The 24,837-nt window shown below is 33.8% G+C and overlaps 1 protein-coding gene across 2 annotated transcripts in view; it reads right to left on the bottom strand.

Annotated features, from left to right (window-relative positions):
• Positions 1-4,067: 4,067 nt before the first annotated feature.
• Positions 4,068-24,837, bottom strand: part of dac (dachshund family transcription factor) — a 122,312-nt gene continuing 101,542 nt past the window's right edge. For both annotated transcript variants that reach the window (XM_088044112.1, XM_088044111.1), the window contains exons 9-11: positions 12,230-12,373; positions 11,711-11,968; positions 4,068-5,062 (exon numbers count right to left, since the gene is read on the bottom strand). In XM_088044112.1, the coding sequence (XP_087900238.1) occupies positions 4,929-5,062; positions 11,711-11,968; positions 12,230-12,373 (536 nt within the window). In that variant the 3' untranslated portion in view covers positions 4,068-4,928. The remainder of the gene's footprint in view (positions 5,063-11,710; positions 11,969-12,229; positions 12,374-24,837) is intronic.

Below are 24,837 nucleotides of genomic sequence, written 5' to 3'. Positions count from 1 at the left end.
ACAGCACGTTATTATAAAAATGCTGTCGTAAAAACTGATTAGAATTTCACCCCCATGCCAAATTGCTATTCAAATGTGTGACGCTATTGGCAACCGATTTATTCCGATGTCGTTGAAGTAACAAGATTTCAGAAGCTTACAGTTTGCTGCGGGAGAAAAATGTTTGTTTTATTTAAATTTAAGTGGCGATCGAATCATCATTATGTTCACATTTTACGGTCAGGAAGTCACACTCAGCGATTTTGCGGCATTAAAAATAAAATTGAGGTGGAAATAAAAACGGGGCGTGGGCGAGAAATTATTTTGAAAGGTCGCATCCTATTTTTTCCATCCACCGGGAAGGAATTTGGCTAAATGTTAAAACTGCTAATAAACCCCCAAAAGCTTTATCTTCTTTGATATTGAAATTTCTTTTGAGGGCATCCTGTAATCACATCTTCCATTTCAAATAAACAAAGCTTCAGATCCAGCAAGAGAAACTATTAAAATGCAAATATTTGTTACCGGGGAGAGTGCAGCCTCCACGAATACATTTCTTTATGGTCCGTTTAGGCCTAGCAGCCCTGTTCTGTATTCTACGCTGAAATCTAATGTTGGTACAAATTCAGATATAAATGGCCAATAAAAATGAAACATATTCATGATTTTTCCGACCGGAAACACGAATATTAACCCCAACAAACGCTTCATGCCCTCATTTATATTTCTTACACTCTGATGACGAACATCGCATTCTTTGACGGCCCCTCGCTATTTTTATTAATATGCTGATAAATACGAGTGCAGCGCCGTTGGCCACCAAATTTACCCTCGTTCTTGCATAATGATTCTTTTATTGGTTTTAGTCCGGGTGAAATAGCCATCGCCGATTTGATGCATTGCCGGCTATAAATTACAACAATTTCGACGTTAAATTGCATAACAGGTTTCATACACACGCGCCTGATTTCGGTGTGGCTGCATGCACTAAAGGTAAAGTTAATTATCGCTGGTCCGAATGTTCAAATCGAATGAGCTTTGTGTTATCTCTGTAAAATCGAAAGGGATTTGCATATGATTAATCCTTGGCTGGCACACAAGTTTGCTATAAAACATTCCGGATCACAATCATTCATTTTGGTTGATTGCGACAAGTATTGATGAAGCCTACAATTACCAGATTTTCGGTTTTGTGAGAGAGCTTTTGCTTTTTTTATTTAGATATTTGTTCCTTCCATATTTTAAAGTAATATGAAAGTCAAGGAGCTCACTTTGGAATGCCAATTCAATAGCATTTCATGAGCTTTTTCATAACTTCTATAAAAGTCTGCCGCTTCACTGAGTCGATCTCTTTGAGATCAAAACAATGTTATTTGTTATTTCTATTTATAATCTCGGGGAGAGACGATTCGATATTTTAGGGGCTGCGCCAGGGATAGTTGAGAAGGTAGAAAAACGAGCTTTAAGCTCTTATTTACAGTAATTATCAATATATATGAAGTTGTATTTGTGATCCTGAGGGAAAGTGTGGTATTATTTATGAAAGAGAATGGTAATATTCTTTTTACGACAAAGCCGTTGAACGAACATCGAAATCGGTTTAAGGTGAGTAAGTTGAGCAACAAAGGTGAATTTGCGGCCGGGATAAAGTTTGTAAAAATAAAAACTTTTTCAAGTAATTTTAATTTATCGGCCCCCTTTTTGCGCAGTGTTAATGAGTTTTATACCTAAGAGGAGATTCTTATTACATTTTAATTGAGGTGATGTGTACCGCTCGTATTGATGCTCACAATAGCAGCGGCCCTTTGTGGCTCCATTGTACTCAAAGTTTTAATAGATACTTCTTTTAGCATTCATTATCAGTCTGCTCCAGCCGACGTTAATCAACCAAATTTAGATATTATGTTTTCGTTTGAAAACTTACCGTTTACGTGCAAAATGAATAAATAAGGTCGGGGATTTTAATTATTATTCGGGAACACCGTCTTCGCCATTATGTCGAAACCCTATCTCCGAAATTCCGGCATGATCTTGAAACACGGTCATAATAAAATCAATAGTTAATTTCAGCAAAACATGTTATCGCATTCTTTTAGTTCGGAAATGTTTGCCAGTCGAAAATATTGTCGATCATCACTTGAAACCGTATTTCGTTTTGTTAAAAAACATCCCCTTTGGAATTCGTAATCTCCAGTAGCAAATTCCATTACGGGAAAAATTTCCAACTGGACATCGTTATTTGATATTCCATTTCGTTAAATTTCAATCACGAATTTAGACATTCTGCGGCTATCGACCGGGTAAATCCTTCCCCAAGATTTTTTCTATCTAATTAGCTCCGAATGAAAGAACTCGATGTTTATTATTTTTGAATTTTCTCTATAGAGCGGCATTTTCTCGGCCTGCGTCGAGGGATTATTGATTATATAATGATAAAACGTAATAAGTTTAAAATAAATGGAGGTGATTAAGTCGAAATCTTGGAAACACCGCAGGATGGTTGGTAGATATTTGAGAAATCCATCAATCTTATAATTAATTCCATTCGTTTAATTCTTTTCAAGATGACGTTAATTCAGGCTCGTAATGGATTCTACTCGTGATTTATTCTTCAGCCTCGGAATATGTTTTGATACAATTCACTCAGAATTGATGAAGCTTTTATATATCTCCTCGGTCTAAAATACTGATAATAAAGAACGTTAATAAAAACAAATTTAACTTCATCCCTGACGCTTCTACTATCAAACAGATCTAGTCAATTTTAATTTTCTTTAATCAAAAAATGTAAATTTAATACAGAAAATCTAATCAAATTAAAATTCACTTGGAAGTGTCGAAAAGACCATCCGAACACGCTTTCGCTCGCACCAGGTTTGTTTATTTTCCGACGAAATCAGATTCATTAAACATCGACTGATTAAAACGCGGTGCGCTTTTAGCATTTATTTCGAGTGCCCTTTGAACACAGAAATTGAGTTGGATTTTTGAAGAAGCTTACATACATTGCTAGCTCTCCCTTATCCACAATACTTTATATTTAAGGGTGAGAGGCACTTTAGAGGCTCAAAAATTATTTATGTCGTCATTATAGCAACCACAAAACACTAAATTATTCCCCAAGTGTTAATTGCTATCAACTGAGACATAGCACTGCGTGAGGCTGGAAGGTACAATTCTGCAGGAATTCGTTTATCTGGAGAATTACACAATAAATTTTTGTTGACACCGAGGTCGTGAGTCCTGTAATGACATATTTTCGAGTCCTTCGCGTTGATTTTCAATAAACAATCCGTCAGATTACATTAAATTGATCGAATGCCGAGCAATCAACGGTAAATTTAAGAAAACAAGTAGTAATAGCAGCAACGACGGCTAATGTTATGGGGAGACAATCTTTCGCTTGACTGCCTGCACTGATTACGCCTCTGTGACTTCAATATGCTAATTCCTGTATATATTATCAGGACTCATTGGAATCATGGGCTGGACATTGCGATCTGTTTGTCGGTATTCATTAATTCTCGCTCAGGGACAATCGCACCTCTTATATTGGATTTCTGTTAATACAAAACAGCGCACAACCTTCAACTTCTTTATTGATTACAATGATTGATGAGATTGATGATTGTGGCAATTAGATTAATTGCATTAATTGACTTGACTCGTTCAACTACTTTATGGAAATAGTCGTGCTATTGAAAAATTACGGTGCAATCGATATTTTATTAATGATATTCCGCGTGATTACAGATGGTTGGACGGAAACCACAGCAGAAGTAACGCTTTTTGTCGAATTGATGATAATTAGCTGGCGTCCTGGTCATTTCACTTGATGTTGGCAGACTTGATTTGCATAGTGTTGATGGGGGAACTATGGCGTTTAATTGTAGACTACAAAAGATTGTTTACTCTGACTATTTATACTCATGTAAATTGGAGCCATTACTTGCACTATTCCGGAACGCTGCCATTGAAATGATTTTTTTTTCTGCAGTTTTTCTCACTCGCATAAACATATCTGCTGCAGTCAACTGTAATTACTTTTTTTTTATCCGTGGGGGAAGGTGTCGGATTTAACGCAAGTATACAATTATTTATTTTTTTTATTTTCTACAAGGCACACACATACATATATTTACAATAAATACATACACACTGCCTCTTACATAGTCTAACACGAATGTTTATAAATTAGCCTATTTATGATATAAGCAAGTAAGAAAAAAATGTGCTATCATAAAGAACACTATATTCGTACATTTTGTGGTTTCAGTATTGCACCTATTGAGATAATACTGAGTGTAACAAACACGTTCACTTTAAAAATTTCTGACAATGATTGTCAAAATGGCGTATACTTTTTTCGTCAGAAAATACATGACTACAATGTGCAAAAGTAACGAAAACAAACCAAATTTATCAATCGTATGAAAGTTTACAAGGATATGCAAAACTTTAAACTTTATAAAAATTTAATGTACAATCTGCGTTGTTATACACACATGAAAATTTCTACAGGTTAAACTGATGCAGAATATTTACACGTAAAGCGATAATATTAATAGTTTGAACAATCACAAAAGAATCGAACGAGATACAAAATAGAAATTATATACACTTGCATCATTGTGCATTTATGTACAATCAGTGAATTCTGAGCAACAATGAGTACTAAAATTGTAAACGCTCTCTGAGTAATCGATTTTTTTTCATGCCCAAAATCAGTCTTAAAACAAACTAACTAAAATAATTTGATATGCTCCACGATAATGGACGTATTTAGTATATAAATTTGACAAAACTCAACTAATATCTACAGCGTGTTCGTTCAAAACGATCCAAACTTAATACCAATAATCAAGAGAAACATTGCTAAGCACAGTACGACTGAGCTAAACCCTACTTTTACTTTATCTAAGCATAATCTATCGAGTCGTACGTTATGTTTAGGTTGCTGTGCTGGTGAAGAGCACGGAATTCTTGTAATACCCGGAACGGTCTTGTAGCGGCGACTTCACGTCTCTCTCAACTTGTTGCTGGCGAGATTTTCTTTCCAGTTCGAGTTCTTGCGCGAGGGACTCTGCAAGAAAAGGAAAATGTCACTAATGGCCAAACGGCTTTATTTAAATGGAGTTGCGAACACAAATAGACAGACGGACAAACCGCTTAACGCAGTCGAAGGGAGTTAATTTAGCTAGGCTGCAATGCCATTATCCCGAACAGGGATTCTGGCCCGCGGCTATTTAGCACGATGTTATCTTTACTGTTGCAATTTCTCGCCTCGTTGTGCCGTTGTCACTTGCCGTTTGAATCGGTGAAGTACGACGGTTTGCGTCGGCAAGTGCCCTCCGTAATCCTTTAGATACACTCCTCCGGTTTTAATTAAGAAGTTTTATAAGTCGGCATCGAGTTTGTCCTGTTTATTTTGGGGATGATTAATCTTTGATTGTTAGGGTCCTAGGTACGAAACCACTGAGGAATTTCGTGTAAATTTTCGACATAAATATTCAACGATCAACTTGTGGCGGCGGCCTAACATGCCATCAAATATGCACAAGTTGGTATCGAAAATAGCAGCGACACTAAACATAACTGTTTTTCTGGTAAACAAGGTGGTAGAGTTCACCGTGGACAATACAAAGTAATCGTAGAATAAAGAAGACACGTAATAATTGATATTTGAGAAATTTTAATTGAATGCCGCATTTGAAGTGAGCGCTCTGGTAATAGGCCGGCTATGACATGGCGATATCCGATAATAAGTTCCATTCCGGTCGCATCGAATCACGTAACTAATTAAGGTCCAAGATGCATATGTGTATTAATGATGTAATTAGACACGCGCTAACTATTATTACAACTTATTATAATTCGGCTTCATTGCTGAGCCTCCGTAAACGGCTAATAATTGTGCATTATCATGAGCATTGTTGACACTTCAGGGAATCATGAAGTCTATGAAACACGCAAGAATGTGAAATATCTGAAAAGTGGTTAACACAGTCATGCGGCTTTTTATTAAAGGCAAAAACGACCAAAAAATCGATCCGCGTCAAAGAACCATCTGATGGTATTATTTGCCTCAACGACTTGTGTGGTACGAAGCACAAAAACCTCCAACCTTGGAGGGAAGCAACAAATCGGTTATAGATGCGTATCTTTTACTTCTGCGTCTATAATTTCTCGCGCGATTTTCTCTTCTTCTCAAGACGAACTTGCTCTTTATCAAATTTGTGCGGTACTCGTGTACAAGATTAAACTGTAACGCGCGAGGGTGAGACACCTAACAATTTTCCATTTATTTAGTTACAGTAAAATGACTTCACTTTGTAGTCATAGAATTCATCTCTGATTTCACACAGCGACAATAATATCTGAATTTAAATCGTTTTGCCAACGGCACTCTGCTCAGGACGACCCCAAGAGAGGGTCGCAAACGCTAAATACAATTATCTTCGAGATCTCGCATACTGAAACAAACACGAAAGCTCCTAAATGGACATTTTAAAAATAAAACCCTCTTTGTAAAAATGTTTTATTTTCTTTAATTCGAGTTTGTGGGTAATTAATTGTCTCCGGAGGTGCGCGAAATGCTTCTTCGGCAAGTTCGGGCAAGTGCGATGATATCAGGAACCAATCAATCCTAATAAAGCATAGAAGTTGGTGTAGTAAGTTGGGCATCCATTAGAGAGGCTTCCGGCGAGCTTCTGCGTCTTACCTCACTTCCGGAACTTGGCCTCCGGAGCTGGGAATAATTCAGGACCAACTTGCCACTTTAAGCCGTAATGAATAGGTAATTAGTTAATATTGTGCCGGCTTCCTCTTGTCCACGCGCCCGGGGACCGGACTCCGGCCAAGTCCGACCGCAAGTCCGGACAAGTCTCGCATCACCGTCTTGGGACCCATTACCGGAACCCTACGTGCCTTCATCGACTACAACTATTGTTCGCCAAGGAAAGGATTCCTATTGAATTAACTCTAATCACTCGGGATTATTATGGATTATAAACCCACGCATTATGCGAACTATCAGACGGGAACTTATTGCAGAAACGAAGAATCGGTCGGTTCTCAGAATGTCGAACGTCAATTTTACAACAAACTACTTTTGCCTTTCGAGAAATTATTATAATTAGCCTGGCTACTAAAGAAAGAGATTTACGATTGCGCATGGTTGTAAAAAATACAATCTAATGAAGCATTAATTTAATTTAGCATTTCAGCTCTCGTCTATATAAAAGTCGCAATTTATTGTTATTATACAAGCACGTTAATCATAGTAATATGGAAATGCACCACAAACATGAAAAGCCCTTGACGTGCTTCTGGGTAATGTCGCCCGATCCGTTACCCTTATCTCGATAATTCCTCTTAATTTAGTTTTTATTAACGTTCGCAGATCTTTAAAAAATCTTGCAACATGTAATACGAAACTTGTAAGTCGAGGGGTTGGTTGCTTTAAAATTTGCACGGTCAGGTGAAGTTTCCAAGTTTCAGCGGTCGTTACGATTTCATCATATACAATTATTGCAGTCTGTAGCACTAGCTCGCTTGAGTAAGCACATCTTAACATAGCATCAATTGTTTAAAGTGTACCTGAACATATTTGAGAAGCTCAAATTTCAATATCGTCGTGGCGCAAGCGCTCGTATTAACATCCATCCGTCCACTAGTGAATAAACAAGAACGATACCATAAACATATTATGTAAACAACGAAACTCCGGGGAAATTATACTGCAACGTAGTAAGTTAGCAGGAACGATATCTCAAGAGTGTCGCAGGAACATTTCTCAACAGGATCAAGTCGGTACACAGATGCCAAGGCATGCTTAGAATTCATGGACTGCAGTAGGCGTTTGCAATATTAAGGTCGGAGATAACTGACTTGAATAAGGTAATGGTCGCAGCAGGAAAACAAACGCTTGGGTTATGAAGATGGCCCACCAAGATCTAGATTTTCGGGAGTTTGCAGGGTGCCATCGTGGGGCCCATTTATGCTTAGATGGTTTAGATTAAATTTATTACCGTCTTCCGTACATTCAAATAAGAATTTTGGGCGAAGTAGGTACACACCAATTGAGATAATTTTAATATTTTTATCCATCAAGTTAATTTTTTGTCACCTTCCACTTCCATGGTAGCAATTAAGTTCTTGTCCAGTCAAAAAAAGTGTTCTAATCAGTTAATCACTAAAAGGTTTAAAACTACAATTTATCAAACGCTCTAGTGCGGTTATGGCTTTGACTTTTTAAACCGTTTATAGCCACCTAACCGCAAACCCCCATTATCATAATAACCCTCAACTGGTTGGGTCTCATCTGGCTTGAAATGAACCGCAATAAATATTCTCAATCTCTTTTTAAATATGCAATTTAAAAGCGAATTGCGAGTTATTGATGACTATTTATTTCAAATCGTGCGTAATAGTCGTAATTTTTGATCCAAAAATATTTTTTTGGGCATATTTTTACACTTGGTTCCTTATGCTTCTAAGAAAAATTAGATTATCTGGACCTAAGTCCCACTTAGTAATAAAAACTTCAAAAAAAAATTAACAATGTTTTTACAAAAATTAAGATAAACCGTTATTAGAAATAATGTCTAACAAAGATATATTAAAATTAACCCAAATTCAACAACTTTTATGGACTATTTTTTCTTAAAAATAACGCCCACAAATTTCGTTCTTGTGACACCAAAATGGAAATTAAACCGCGTTCAAGTTTTTTTTGTTTTTTTTTTAGGTTCTCGAAATAAAAATTTCTACAAATTCTTCTTTCGCTCTAAATTTTTGTAAATCGGCACTGTAAAGAAGACAGTCAAGAGTGATAATCTCCCCAAATTTCGTTAAAATCACATAACAAATAAAGTAGTTGCAGGATCTTAAAAAAAATTGGTGGCATTTTTATGGTCTTAAAACGAAAATTTCTAAAAATTCGACTTTTTAATCAAAATTTTTGCAAATTAGTGATATTACTAAAACAAACAAAAGAAACAACATGGGGTATAAATTTCGTTCCTGTCGGACTAGAAATAACGAAATTACAGTGTTGAAAAAAATTGACGTTTTCACAATTGTCCAAATAAAAATTTCTAAATATTTTCCGTTTTAGTCTAAATTTTTCTAAATCGATACACTTAATAAGACAGTCAAGATCTATAAACTCCACAAATTTGGATATAGTGGCATTAAAAATGAAGAACTTACAGGTCCTTAAAAATTTTTGGTTAAAAAACAAAAATTTTTCTTGGCCCCTCGAAATCAAAATTTCTAAAAATTCTCTTTTTCGGTCTAAATTTTTCTAAATCGACGCTCCTAATAAGGCAGTCGAGAGGGATAATCTCCACAAATTTCGTTAAAATCACATAAAAAATAAAGAAATTAAAGGATTAAAAAAAAATTGGCGGCATTTTTTTGGTCTTAAAACGAAAATTTGTAAATATTCAACTTTTTGATCTAAATAAAAAAATCTAAAAACAAAAGATACAACATGCATAAATTTCGTTCCTCTCGCACTAGAAATAACGAAATTACAGTGTTGAAAAAATTGACATTTTCAGTTGTCTAAATAAAAATTTCTAAATATACTCCTTTTTGGTTAAATTTTTTCTAAATTGGTACTATTAATAAAACAGTCAAGACTATAAACTCCACAAATTTCCAAATGTTCCAATCCACGTATTTTTTTCTTTAGTATCCCCAATTAATATAATTGCGTTTATCATCAATTTGAGTAAGTTTGGATCAGTTGAGTAACAAAATCACTTCGAAATGTAGACCTGTAAGGAGTTGATTTTTAAGACTGACCAGCTGGGGAAAAAATATTTATTAGATGAGACCCAACCATTTGAGCGTTATTATGTTTATGGGAATTTGTGATAAGGTGGCTGTAAACGATTTAAAAAGTCAAAGCTATAACCGCACTAGAGCGTTTGGTAAACTGTATTTCGTATTTTTGCTTTCAATGTTAAAAAAGTTAGAAAAAATAAAATTTGAAATTTTATGACAATAACGGTTGATGTAGTTTAATGAGATTTAAGTCAGTCTTAGAGCAACAATAAAATTATGAGTTAAACTTTTTGTTTTTAAATAGTAGTGTTTGTCACCATTAAGAAAAATGCTTGAAATAAATTCTTTTGCAATGAAATCTGTCATAATTAAGGAAACAAAAAACTCAAGTGGCAGAGAAAATTTGGGACCAAAAAATAATTAAATGGGAACCATATTTTCTACTACAAAATAGTTACTTGTATGTAATAATTATGTCTAATAAAAGTTGATCGTTTCAATTTCCTTTAATATTAACATTTGTTATTGTTAAGATGTTGATAAATTTTGTTAAAGTTTTTATAGGTACACATATTTTGAATTAAAAACGTTCCTACTAATTCTGGTGCTCAAAACGTATGTTTAATGAACAACTCGATTATTATACTGTATGAAAATTTAGAAAATAAAAGTAGAAAATTTATTAATGCTCAAATAATAAACATATAAAAGAATCCAACGCTCTACCGTTTTGTTATCTTTTTCATAAAACTGAAAACGCATTTTGTTAAAAAATGGACTTGGCAACTTAACAACTTAAGCCGACGATATCAGATTTCAGCAAACATATTAGCTGGAGAAAGATTTCTTTCAATTTTGCAGATTTCAAGATTTTAATTCCACTTTTAATTTATCTCAAGTTTCGCAAAAGACTCAAATAAGTTTTTAAGGTGTTGCAGTGCAAAAAAGTAGGTGAGTGTGTGGTTCTTGCTTCCTGGATGAAGTTGCAGAAGTTGCAGAGGCGCATCAGGATTAAAGGGTAGATCAAAATCAACACCAAAATGTACAAATTTTGAATTACAAAAATTCTATTGCAACACTGGAGGCCAAGATAGTTTTTTTTTCTTTTTTGATGTTGGGAATTAAACGACAATGATTTCGCAATGGGTTTTTTGAGTTTAGGCGTTAGAAAAAATACGCTTAGGTAAATAAATGTAAAATCACAGCGGGGTACTAAAATTTGATCGCCACCCGTTAAAATATATTTATACATGGGCGTTTCCTTCCAGTGGATTAAATCAAGAAAAATAACAGGTGATAAAATGTAAAAGTGTAACGGTAGACAGCTGTTGGGTGGTTTCCGGCGACGTTACCGATAATGTGAACGTCCCATCATACAACCACAACATTCGGCATGCCATTCAAAGCGTATCAAATCGAAAGGCTCATTTTCTGGGAAGTTATCCTGATTGTCGGAGAGCAACTTGTAAATTGAATCCTTTCAACTATTTAATGTTTATTTCGTCTTTAATTCCATCTCAGGCACTAAATATTACCTGGCATTGTGCGTAACAGGCGTTTAATTTCGAAATTATATGTAAGAATGAATCGGTACTTCGATTGTGCCCTGAATTTTTCAAAGCGGTACTACTAGTTCATTGTTTGCTTTTGTGGCAACTTCTATTAAAAATCACAAATGATTCGTTTTCACGGTACAACGTCGAGAGCCTCCACCTCATTTCGGTAATCTCACGTTGTAATAATTTAATTACAAAGACCTATATGGGCGTCGAAAAAACTAGCCGAATTCTTATTTTAGATCGTTCGCGAGAAGAAAGGAGTTATTTGCCGGCGTCCGCTCGAGTTCACCGCAGTTTCTTCGGGTTGTAACTTGGAGATGGCGTAATAAATGTTAATAGCAGGCACAAACACTTTTATTATTAAAACTGCAACTCACCGGAGTAATTCTGCCAGAAGGCGGCTCCAGTATTCATGAGGTCGATTCCGGAATAGCCCCAAGGTTTGTTTTCAGGTGGAGGCGGTGGTTCCCGGACACTTTGCTGTCCATATGGCGGTGGTGGACTCACTTGTTCTCTTTCAATCCGTTCCACACGTTCCGAAACTCTTTCGCGTTCCGTCGTGATACTCTGATTCGCGGTCGAACTCGTGGTCACTTTCTGGTTGTTGATTTTCTGCTCGTTCTGCGATATATTTTCTGGAACGAAAATTAATAAGTCGATACGTGAAAGGCAAATGTCTTGTAATCTACGAGGAGATCAATCTCAAAGTTCGATTCCCTGCAGGGCATCGGTAGCAGGAGAACATGCCCCCGCCTGTTCAACCCTATTGTGATTGACAGACTCCGGTTGGAGAGAACACAGTTTACAGACATTTACACGTCTCGGCTTCGATTGAAAATGCGAAAAATCAACGTAATTTACCAATCAATCACGGCAAAGCACGTTCTGCAACTTACCATTAATTATCCTGAGTTGCTCTCCTGCCCCCGCTGCTTTGAGCGCCTCCTCCATCTGGATGCGTCTTTTGACTTCCGCCTCCAATTGATCTTGGAGTCGGCGACGGGCACGACGCTCTCTTCGCAGTCTTTTTTGCACCAACGCTGAAAAATAAAGAAAGAAACAATTCATTTTTCGGTTATTATATCGAATGGTACGTTTTATTATCCGTTAATGACTGCCTTGTCACTTAAACAGAGCTCGTTTTTCCAACATTAATAGTGAATTTACGTGTGGTGCATCATTTTGCAATATAATAATGGGTTTCAATCTGAAGTCGGGCTTCCCGTGGAGTCGGGCCTTAAGCAGGCTTCTCCCCAGGAGTGCACGACCCTGCCCTCGGCTCTATTTGCTGCAACTAATTATAACACTCATTACCGAAGTTTATTAATCAATGTTCAATAGCAATCATAGCCATTGGGCCTGTATTGTTCTGATGGACGCCTCAAGATACCAAGATAACTTCCAAAGGACGTGTGTGAGATCACTTACATGATCTTGTCATCGAACGTTATTAATACAGCCCGTAGATACTTCATCATTTTCGTTCATATTTCTCGTTAGAATTCTTATTTGTCGGCAATGACGTTTTACTCTGTGTGCATTCGGTTAATTACTTTAGAAAAGAAATGTTATAAATTAACTTAATCACCGACACGCAATTAACATTCTAATAATATTTTTAAGACTGGAAGATTTTTTGATTGGTGGGAAAATTAGTGACGAGGAATTGTGCCAACCAATGAACAGACCTCTACAGATTTACATTAAAAGTCAAATATGCATTGTTGGAAATAAATCTTCATAAAGTTTTAGTGGAGGTAAATTATACAATAAAATAAAAGTTTCCAACCACTTCGTCACTAATAAACAAAATATTGTAACTTCTCGTGTTTTTACATGCAAATATTGGAGTATTCTATTAGTTCTTAAAATATTTTTGACCCAGATTACGCAGATATAAATATTTTAAGGTAGTATGGTAGTATTGAGCTGAAGTTTGTTGCGGATACTTTTTAAATGTTGGTAACTTCAGACCTTTCATGACAGTTGTAGTATTGACAACGCTGCGAGCGACAAATTACATTTCCAGATTACATTTCTGTTTGTTAATTGCTAGGATGTCTGATATACAGGGTGATTTTTAAAAAACGGCAAGCGTTGTTGAATTTTTATTTATGAACCGATTTCAAAAATTTAAAAAACAATTTAAATGGTTTTTAATTTACTGTAAACTGAGGATTTTAGAATTTTTCTAAATGGCTTAGTATCTTTTGGGCGATATTCAACTTTTTTATTTTAAATTGGCACCCATATTTTTTTTTCATAATTTGGAAGATATTAATTTTCTATAAAATTAAAGGTGTGTGCTGTCAAATAACACAATACCATTATTGTAATGTCAAAAAGCAGCAAATAACAGAAAGGATTGATTTTTGAAATTATTGATAACAAAAGACAATAATAATTACAAATCAGAAAAAACATCTACCTAATTTAATTAAAATACTGTTGAAACGCTATCCCGTTTTTTTCATTGCCACAATTGACACCATGCACTTAGATTTTATTAACTTTTATTGCCTATTTTTTTCAATTTTGACAATTTTTTAAAAAATATTTTTTTGTAAAAGTAGAACATATTACACATTTCGGAATCAAGAAAATTAATATGTTCCAAATTATGCAAAAAAAATGTGGGTGCCAATTTAAAATAAGAAAGTTGAATATCGCCCAAAAGATACTAAGACATTTAGAAAAATTCTAAATTCATCAGTTTATAGTAAATTAAAAACCATTTAGTTTGTTTTTTTAATTTTTGAAATCGGTTCATAAATAAAAATTCTACAACGCCTGCCGTATTTAAAAAATCACCCTGTAGTTACATTTAAAGGCAGGTGGCAGAAAGGAAAATTTGCGGATAAAGAAGATTGACAAGTTGACAAAGGATTGCGAAAATGTTCCGGAAAATGCCCTAGAGACGTTTATTGGCAACTAGTGCAGATTACGAAGTTGAGAAAGAAACTTATTTCTACAGGATGATTCTTATTAATATTAATCAAAGGGTGCGTTGACATTTTTGGGACATGTGTTTTCTTACACCATACGATTTTGCTCAAGTTAGAAAAAACTTCGTGCTTTGCAGCGGTGGACGTTATTTTATTTGTCACCAGGCATAACAATGACACAAGCTCCCAAAAAGTGTTCATGTGTTTTGTAACAACAGCAATCCGCAAATCTAACACTCACACCTGACTTGACAGATGACAGATCAGTGACAGCAAAGTTGGAGCCCAATGGCGTATCATGTGGTAACATTTCGCGGTAAAACAAATTTATTTTAAATGTCCAAAATGTGCTTTGACTACACTAGATTTGCATCATTTCAGTTCGCATTAATGGTGCATAACAAGTAGCAGTAGTTCATTGTTTAATATTACCGAAAAATAATTAATTAATACATGCACCCGTCAATTCTACGCTTATGTGTAACACGTTCAATTAGTAGCGAACTGCACTACGCCCTACGTCAAAATTTGCAAAGCCATCTATGATTAATATTAATAAGAATCACTCTGTAGTTTGCAAAATACGTTTGCGACAACCAGGCAACGTTGCCACATTGACCTACATATGTAGGCTGTTGAAGTGTCACTTTCAGATTTCTTTATTATTTTAAGAAAAAACTGTACGGTAAAAATTTATTTTGCTAATGCTTAGTGTCTTCTTAACATCTAGATAATATTATGGGAGATTTTTATAAAAATCCAAGAAAGCGTTAAAATTGTAACGGCAAAAACTTTGTTTTCTTATGACACTTTGACTTCGATTTTCTCGAAAACTGCACGGTAGATCTTTTTATAATTTTGGGGAGTTGCTATAGTAAATCCAGCGAGTAAATAGGATGATTTGAATTTTGTAGCATGAAACATGACAACTTCAAATACTCTAGAATTTTCCGTCGTTTTGGGGATATTAATCTCAATTTAAGTTGGTTATGCAACTACGATTTCCCGCCTTTTTTAGAAATTTGTCACTGATTTGACATTCACTGACATTCGTCATCCTTGACCACTTTAAGATCGACTGTTTGCACTGTTCCTTGTGTTTTGTTGGTATAGTAGTGTCTAATTACTAGTTTTTTGCAGTTTCATGATCAGTAGATTGAAGATCTGTTGGTCAGCTTGACCGAAGTTTCCTAATTAGCATGTTGATAATGAAAGATTTGTAACAACTGGACTGCTAATAAAGTTTTGTGTGCCTCTCGATTTCCTAGCGGAAGGACTACCTGGCACATAGCTTCAAAGTGTGTAAAAAATTGAGGATTTTGGAGGTTTTCTCTACTCTTTCACTAGCAAATTAATGATAAAAAACCGAACAAGTCAGTTTGTTGATTCCCTTTCTATAATCAAGTAATAGGAACCATTTTTATTGCAGTAAATTTTGTAAAAACAATGAATTTTGAAATTAGCATCATGACAACTATTTTAAATTTGGCGGTGGTTGGTACTAGTTTTTATCGCGCAGATTTGGTTAGAAAACTGTCATCTATTTATTCGTTGGACAGACTATAGTGTACCACTATTCTAAACTTTTGCAAAGTTTTATCAAAACCTAGGAAAACGGTTACGTCGACCAAACTACACTGCATTTTCTATATTTTTCAACAAATTTATGTAATTTGTAATTTGTGGTTATAAACGTCAAAGTTGATAAATATCAGAGCTACCAACCCATTTGGAATTCTTCAGACCGCTTGGTAGTTTTGATGCCTACCTGAAATTTATTAATGAATAAAATCGCGTGGAACGGGTAAACCCCGGTGGTAATGCCGGTACAGCCGTTTCGATGCCCTAATTTAATTAAAGTTTCCTTTCAAAAAAACGTACAATGGATCGGAATGAAAAAAATTAATTTAAGTCTAGTGAAACTTAACGGGCAAAAAATCGTGTAATTGAACTTCCCATGTTCAAACAATCTCAATGGTTGAATGCACCAAGAAATTTCGTTCGGTTCACAGTCCATAAACGTATAAAAAATTAGAACAAAGTGTGCTACAACCGTCTAGCAAAAAGCGGTGTAAAGAATTAGGAAATTTAACATAATTGACGTAGTCATTCTTAAATTTACATATGTACATTAGTTACAGTCGGTCAGTTGGGAAGTGGTCTGTTCCCGGCGTGATCCACCTGTTTTTTTGAAACGGACAACTGTAAAAAATGGGCAATGGGTGGGGCTTAAACGTTGGTACAATGATTGTCGTAGCAGCCAATCACGAAAGAAAGGTAATGCCAGGTTACAATGCATAATGTGCATATAATGTTTGCCTTATCAGATCTGAGTCGCGGACTATAGCTCTCTCACTTTAGTTATTATTCTCAAGATGGAAGGCTGTCGATATGTGATCAATACGTTTGTGGACTCCGAACAGGTTACGTCTACGCTACGTCGACGGTGGCGGCGGTGTTGTTTACGACGATTTTACAATTTTGTAACAATGCTCTTTTGTTACGCGCACAATCACAAGATGATGGTTCATATTTGGATTTTACCTACTAAGGCTATCTATTGATCGAAACGAACTAATTATATTTCTTTGTAATTATTACACCAACATTGTCAGTTCAAAGCTGTTCATACGCATCTGAATCTGACAGCTTCACACTATTAACATTCTTGCACAACACGTGTGGTTAGGGTTTGGTATTGTCTGATTTTCAAAGTAATTATGCAAACTGGGCTAAACGCAGCAAACGGAGAAAAGCGATTTTCTCTCCTCTTTTTCAATTTTTTACGTTCTTTCAACCTCTTTCAAAGCTTGGGAAATATTTTAAATGCTTCTTATTCAAAGGGTAAAATGCATTAAAACTTTACTTTTTGTTGAATTTGTAAAGCAAGATATGAAGGAAATGGGGCCACATTTTTCTATTTTATTTTAAAATATGGCATTTCGAATCCCTGCTAAACCGCCCAATTTTAATTCGTCTAAAAATATTCGAAATCATATTAATCACTGAAAAGCAACGGTCGAGATGACAGACGTACAAAAGAAGTTAATAACTTGCGGCTGCTTTGGTTCAGTGGTTTTGAAAAGCCGCCACGAGGCGCCACCTGTGGGTGGTCCTGTTACAATACAGATGATATTTGTTTAGTCCTTTCTTTTTCGCTTCGTGCATCTAAGTGTAGCAGTGAAAGGGTGCTACCTGAATTATTCAGCAATAATTCCAATGAGACATTAAAAAAATCGCCTCAAAAAACTTTATCGCTCTCATAAATATGCAAATTCATTGAACCATATTGATTTGTGCCTTAAGGTCGAATTGTAACCCTCAATTTATTCGTTGGACTTTTTGCTTCGCATTTCGCTCGTCTGAAGAACATTCCAACAATGCGGGTTCAAGGCTGCCGCAATGGGGCAAAGGGGATTTATTTGGTTTGTTAAATGTAATTTCTTTCATTGGTGTCATGTCGATGAAGAAAGGCCGTTTCACGAGTCAGCTATTTTTCTGGCAAATATTTGCGACATCCGTTCATATTGATGCCTTCCATTCCGTAGAACAATCTCATGTTGGAACGTCTCATCCGTGTCTCTAAATACTGATTGGATGTGAGCTATCAAATATTTTATTTTCTCGGAGTGTTGGACCAGATAAGTAGTGGCATATTGCGTGGGGTAGATGTCAATACGGCGAGGGTGGCTCGATGTTCGGCAATATAAAAACTATCAGTCACACAGGGTGTCGTGGTGGAAAGAAGAAACACATATCTTTGGCTTTTCGGCCAATAAAACTTGATTCGGAGATTCGCGCTAAATCGCCCTATTTACGACGTTCCTGACTTCCTACGATAACAATTCTATTTTTGCTTTCGCAGACGCAGGTAGGGGCCGGAAACCCTCACGTCCACAATAAAAAAAATCAAAATTATCGAGATATTACAAATAAAAACAACCATCATCAGATATCAAAAACGTTTCGAACAATGCTGGGTTTGATACCAGACATTTTCCTTTCTTATTACAGGAAGATGGGAGACAGCCGGATATTATACACCCACTTGTAAGCAAAGATAAAGAGTACTTACGAACTGTATGGGAAAATCTCTTAGCTTATATTGTTTTCGTTAATACTACTCAACTCACAAATTTTAGGTGTGAAATACCAAAACGTAGCAGATGTACAATGAAATCACTTCATGGTTTCACGTTAAAAGCAATTATGTTTTTGTCAATGCGCCTTCAACTAAATAAAATTAGAAACTGGATTAGTTTCATATTGAGCTTGTACTTTTTCATTGTGATTCGCTGTGACGATCGTCTCAGAACACCAAAAAAACGAAAACAAATTAAATTTTTGTTTTATAATTCAACCTGTTGCAAACTCATTCGAAAGAGATTTAAATTAACTTTACTGTCTCTTTATACAATTTTATTGTTAGTATTTTTATACGGAGTACGACAACACTTATAGACACCCCAAAAATCTTATTTAATTTTTAAGATAACATTTTGAAAATGTACTTACTCTTCCTTATAAAAGAGTTTTTAAAACCAATCGCAATTTTTTTTTAAATAAATGTGTTAAAAATATCACAGTTGTCATTTTAGATTGTTTGCAAGTTGTGTCCAAAATTTAGGGAAAAAATGCTTTACGTTGGGCAGACATACGAACAGGCTCAGCACACCAAGCTTCATTTTTACTCTTAATGACATAATAACAACGTTTTTTAAACGTAAAATTATTGTAACATTAAACTTCAATCCATTATACAGGGTGATTTTTTTAAAACGGCAGGCGTTGTAGAATTTTTATTTATGAACCGATTTCAAAAATTTAAAAAGCAAATTAAATGGTTTTTAATTTACTATAAACTGATGATTTTAAAATTTTTCTAAATGTCTTAGTATCTTTTGGGCGATACTCAACTTTCTTATTTTAAATGGGTACCCATATTTTTTTCTTCATAATTTGGAAAATATTAATTTTCTTGATTCAGAAATGTGAAATATGTTCTACTTCTACCAAAAATATTTTTTAAAAAATTAACAAAATTAAAAAAAAATAAGCAATAAAAGTTAATAAAATCTATTGCATGGTGTCAAATAAAAGAATGCCGTTATTGTAATGTCAAAAAGCAGCAAATAACAGAAAGGATCGGCATTTTTTTTTTAAATTATTAATAACAAAAGACAATAATAATTACAAATCAGAAAAAACAACTACCGAATTTAATCAAAATACTGTTGAAACGCCATCCCGTTTTTTTCATTGCACAATTGACACCATGCACCTAGATTTTATTAACTTTCATTGCCTACGTTTTTTCATTTTTGATTTTTTTTTTAAATATTTTTTGTAAAAGTAGAACATATTACACATTTCTGAATCAAGAAAATTAATATCTTCTAAATTATGAAAAAAAAAATATAGGTGTCAATTTAAAATAAGAAAGTTGAGTATTGCCCAAAAGATACTAAGACATTTAGAAAAATTTTAAAATCACCAGTTTATAGTAAATTAAAAACCATTTAATTTGTTTTTTAAATTTTTGAAATCGGTTCATAAATAAAAATTCTACAACGCCTGCCGTTTTAAAAAAATCACCCTGTATCTCGAAAAATTAAAGATACAATTTAAAAAAAAAAAATTTTCAGTGATCTATGGCATTGTTCGATGATACAGTATCACAGTATTGCGCAACTTTTCGGACATACTGTATGTATAAACAAAATTCTAAAAGTTTTGAAATTTTTGTCAAATGTACAAGTAAAAAGAGCAATAAATAAATCCAATACTTAAAAAATTGAATGCGATTTTTTCTTTAGCATGAGAATAAAATTACAAAAAAATGCACATCTGAAAAAAATTAAACAGTAGTATTTTATGTAGTGTTAAATCTTCTGTTTTTTTTGCCATGCGGAACATTAGAATCTTCGCTATTTTGTTTCCTGAGTAGATACAAAATATTACTTACATGTTACTAATTCATCATGTTCCGAATGACAAAAAAATCTACAAATAAATTAAATAAAAGATAAAACAAGTATTAATTTTTATTCTATCAAATTTACAAATTTCCAAAAAGTAGAACACTAAATTGACTTTCATAGGAATGACTAAAGTTATTTGTGAAAATTTGATGCAATTGTATGGTTTGCAACTGTCTTGGCATGATTTTAAACACTAACTTGATAAAACACCTTTTTTAAAAATTTGCATAAGCTTTAAAATAAAAACTAACAGTAGGTAAGATATTTTTCCACTTTCTACTAATAAAATGTTTATTTTGTTTGTTAAATCTCGCTATTAAAACAATATTTTAATCGAAAGGATGAATTAAATGTTTATAGCAACACTTTATTCGCACTTTTATTGACAACACGAGTAAAGTAAAAAAACTTAAAATTCACACTGACATTTTCGTTGCTATAAATGGCTTGTTTGTAAAAATTTTGACGTTTCACACAAAAATTTCTAAGATTCTTTAAAAATTTGTTTGAAATGGCAAATAACCAGAAGAAAGAAATCAAAATAAATTACCTAAACAATATATTTGTTGAAAAATTCTGCGAAATTGGAAAATATCTTGTATAATACACATGAATAAACAATTTTTATCTACTCAAAAACATTATTGCACTGGGCTTCCCCTTGTGTGTTAAACTGTTTTTTCGTTGGATAAAATTCGTTTTTATTCACTTGGTATAGATACCTTATATTGCTATTTATCACCGTTATGTTGAACAGAATTTGAATTAGTTAAACTATTCCATAAATACAGGTTAAGAAACAATCATAATTAATAAGCAAATAAATTTTCCTGAAAAATTATCTTAAGCTTGTGTACTAATAAAATATACGAAAAAAGTTTGCTAGCAAGATACAATTTCAAGAACAGCAGCACTAGTCAGCAAATCTAAGGGTCTGTTAACCAAGATTCGCTCGCACTTTACGCCCATTTGTCCAAATTTTGCACATGAACCCTTTATTCACAAATTTTACAATGCTTATCGTATAGAATGTGTCTCTTATTATCTGATATAATGAGAAAGACATTTTGTGACTTAAATTTTCAGAAACATCAGCCATTTAAATAAATAGGAGAACACGTATTTTATAACACAATATTTTTGTGTTTCAAAAAAATGTTTATCTAGTCACCTATGATTTTTCGTACAAATAAAAAATGCCGCTTTACGAAGATAATGATTGGAATGTTGGTTACATAACCTTAAAATACTTTTAATCATTTGGTTGGATCGTTGAGGGAATAAAACTAACACAACCTTTGCTTAATTTTGTAGTTTGTTGTTTAAATTTTTTTCCCTTTTGGCGATTTTAACGTTTGATAAGTGATACCATTGACAGAAGTCCACAGTGACAGGACTAGTACAATGCGAGCGGCACAAAAGAATTTCATTCCAAAGGCAACTAGATGAAAATCATTTTGAAACACGGTGTAGTTTATTCACTATTATTTTTTTTTTGTTTTTTTTTTGGCAACGAAAATTTTTTGCTGTTATAAATTTTCTATTCTTTCTTTAGACAATTTGTTAATTTTGGTAGTTACATGTGAAATTTTTATAAACTTATTTTTCAGCAAGTCCATTTGCAAAAACGGTATGTTCTAATTGTAATTTGTCTTATAATGAATATAAACCAAATTTTTCAATTTACTGATTCACACAGAGAAACCCTCTCATCGACCATATTCTTCGTTTTATTTGCTAAATTTAATTTCTGCACCACAAATTAGTTCATATATCCGTTTAATTTTTTTTTATTATTTATATTAAAAACTAATATATTCTTAGGGCTTGCTTGTCTTAGAATATTTCGATATCGTTCAAGAACAAATACAATTTTCGCCTTTTTCAACTAAAAATTCAGTTATGAACGTCTCACGTGTAAAAATTCTTATTCTGGTTATTATTAACAATAAAAGAATTAATTTGCTTAATATTTTAAATTCAAAAGTTGAAAATAGAAGTACATACAGAAGAAGTTACCAAAAAATTTAGGTTCACATAGTCTGTAATTTTTTTATAAATATGTGAACACTAAAATAGGGTTGTAGATGACTCATTTTTGCACTTTGTGGCTTTTTGAAAAATTAAGAAAATTAAATCATAAAAACATGAAAGACATTGAATAAATATAATGTGATTCAAAGTTTTTGTCTTTTAGATCAAGTCCTTCAGATATAAAAGTTAATTTGGCTGCTGGCGAAGCCTTTGGTTTTTTTAGCAGAAACTTCAATTAGCAAACGGTGTTTTTCAACTTGACAAATCGATCATGTATTTTTAACTAAATATAACGTAGGTATTTAACTAATTAATTATTATAATTAACTAAATAAATATTATATATAATATAGTTTTTAACGTCAAACTGACGGTGATAAAAACAAATTTTTGCGTCAGATTTTGGAGTTTGATCAGCTATACAGTATGCAATTTTTTTAATTGAATTTTTTTTTAATTGGTGGTGCCCGTATAGTTGAAAACATAAGACTGAACTGGAACGACAGATTATAGAATTTGAAAATTTAGATAAAAAAAATGTAAAACAATAAAATAAAGAGACGATAAAAAACGAGAAAAAATTATTCTTGTAGCTGTCGCTAGACTGTTAATTGTGACTGTTAATTTCTTGTCTAACGACCGGAATCTGGAAAAATAAACCTAAGAAAAAACTTTTCGTAGCCAATAATCAAGTGAAATTTAATATGTAAATTTTTCTGTGATTTTCAATTTGAAATCCTCCCTTTTTCCACGTCTAATATTATAGGCAACAGCGTGCAAATTAAAAGTTTTTTGTATTATTCAAACGTCTCCTTTTCTTGTACTTATAAATTTATGAACTCGTTTCTAACAAGATAATAGATATCCACATGAAATAAAAGTATATTAACATCCTGTCATCGAGTTATTCATTAATTAGAATCAGTTATCTTGAAAATTAACTATAAACAGACATCAACATTCCGGACACTGAAACAACCGATTCATTTTGAGGTGATTAACTTTTACTGTCATATTTTACAAGTTTCGAGATGAAGAATGTAAAGAAATTATCCAATCGTTTAATTTATGAGCAGCAACAAAGTGAAAAGTCTGGAGGCGATGGGAAAATTATTGAAAAATTCTAACCGCGTCGTAGACAAAAATCTTGTGCAAAACACTGCGAGCGTCCATTGAAAGATTCCAATTAGGATTAATAAAATTAATTAAATGTAAGCAAGACTTTTTATTGGTTTGTCAACTGGAATATTTATGTACGTAGGCTTAGCAGGCTGCACGATATTGGATACTCCAGTCCTGATTCTCAACAATAATAAAACAATAAACATTTAAATAAACAAGTAGGCGTAACTTCGTATGCGGCTACACGTGGAGGGAAAAATTATTATCTTAATTGGTAAGGAGGTTTGGCTCCAAGTGACAGTGAAATATGAGTGCTTTAAACTCCATGTTGAATAACATTGTGTGGAGATAAATATTTACAATGTTATTATTTTGTGTTTTTGCTACATTTGTGCGCACGAGAGTATTATTGTGATAGATAAGATCGCCATAAGTTACGAAATAACTTTTTTCGGTACATTTGGCGATAAAACAGTGGGTTCACCCTAAAAGTCCCGCGAGAATCGCTTATTGATATCGTATTTATAGGTATTATAGATTCTGTCGGCTGATTGAATGTTTATGTAGCCATGCTGGGACGCCCTACTGTCACCCCGAGCGAAACTTATTCATTCGCTCCTTTCAGAATAGCAGTAAACGAAAATATATGTAGCAAACCCGATTTATGCATGATAAAAAAATCTTAATTCGCTAGAATAAACACGAACTGGGAAAAATGACCACTCGGTTTTCCGAAGAATTTCTTGAAGTAACGACTGAAATTTTTATCAAGTCTAATTTGCGTGTCCTTGCGTCAAGCAGACCAAATATTGTTGATGCAAACAAAATGTATCCGCAACATTTGCTCGTCAATGTTTGCGGGTAAATATAAAAGTACGAAAATGTAAGGCCACCGAAACGTCCCAGGTTTACTTGAATGAAATCCCGAAAGAAATGGCCATTGTTCAAAAACACAATAAAAAAGGAATATGAATAGCTTTCCTTTTAAAGAAATACGCTGCAAATTTGATTTACATATAGTATACATAGTCAAACAGAAAACTGGTATTAAAGCGTATTCATCATCCTTGGCGGTTACAAAGGAACGTAATAATTCTTTTCGACGACGCTTTTTTCCGACAAAATCAAACGTTTTTAATTTGTCGCATGGTTTTATTGCCGTCAAATCCATTATCCAAGTCCACTAAAAATCGACGCTCGAGCTCTATCAATGATAACACTCACATAAAAATAAATAGCTTTTAGTCGACATATTCTAGCCCGGATTTCTATAAAAGAAACGTAATCGAGTTTTGGGAACGAACATTTAGAGTTTGTCATAAAAACAATATTGCATACGCATTGTGAAAAAAGCCGTATTATGATATATCGTAAAAAATATAAAGACACCCCAACTATCAGGGTGGATTTCACAACAAATCT

Source organism: Gnatocerus cornutus, chromosome 8 (genome assembly GCF_029298725.1).
Source record: "Gnatocerus cornutus isolate USDA-ARS CGAHR chromosome 8, icGnaCorn1.1, whole genome shotgun sequence".
In the NCBI taxonomy this organism is placed as follows: domain Eukaryota; kingdom Metazoa; phylum Arthropoda; class Insecta; order Coleoptera; family Tenebrionidae; genus Gnatocerus; species Gnatocerus cornutus.
The sequence above is the reverse complement of the archived record's forward strand: the minus strand, read 5'-3'. Positions and strand labels throughout refer to the sequence as shown.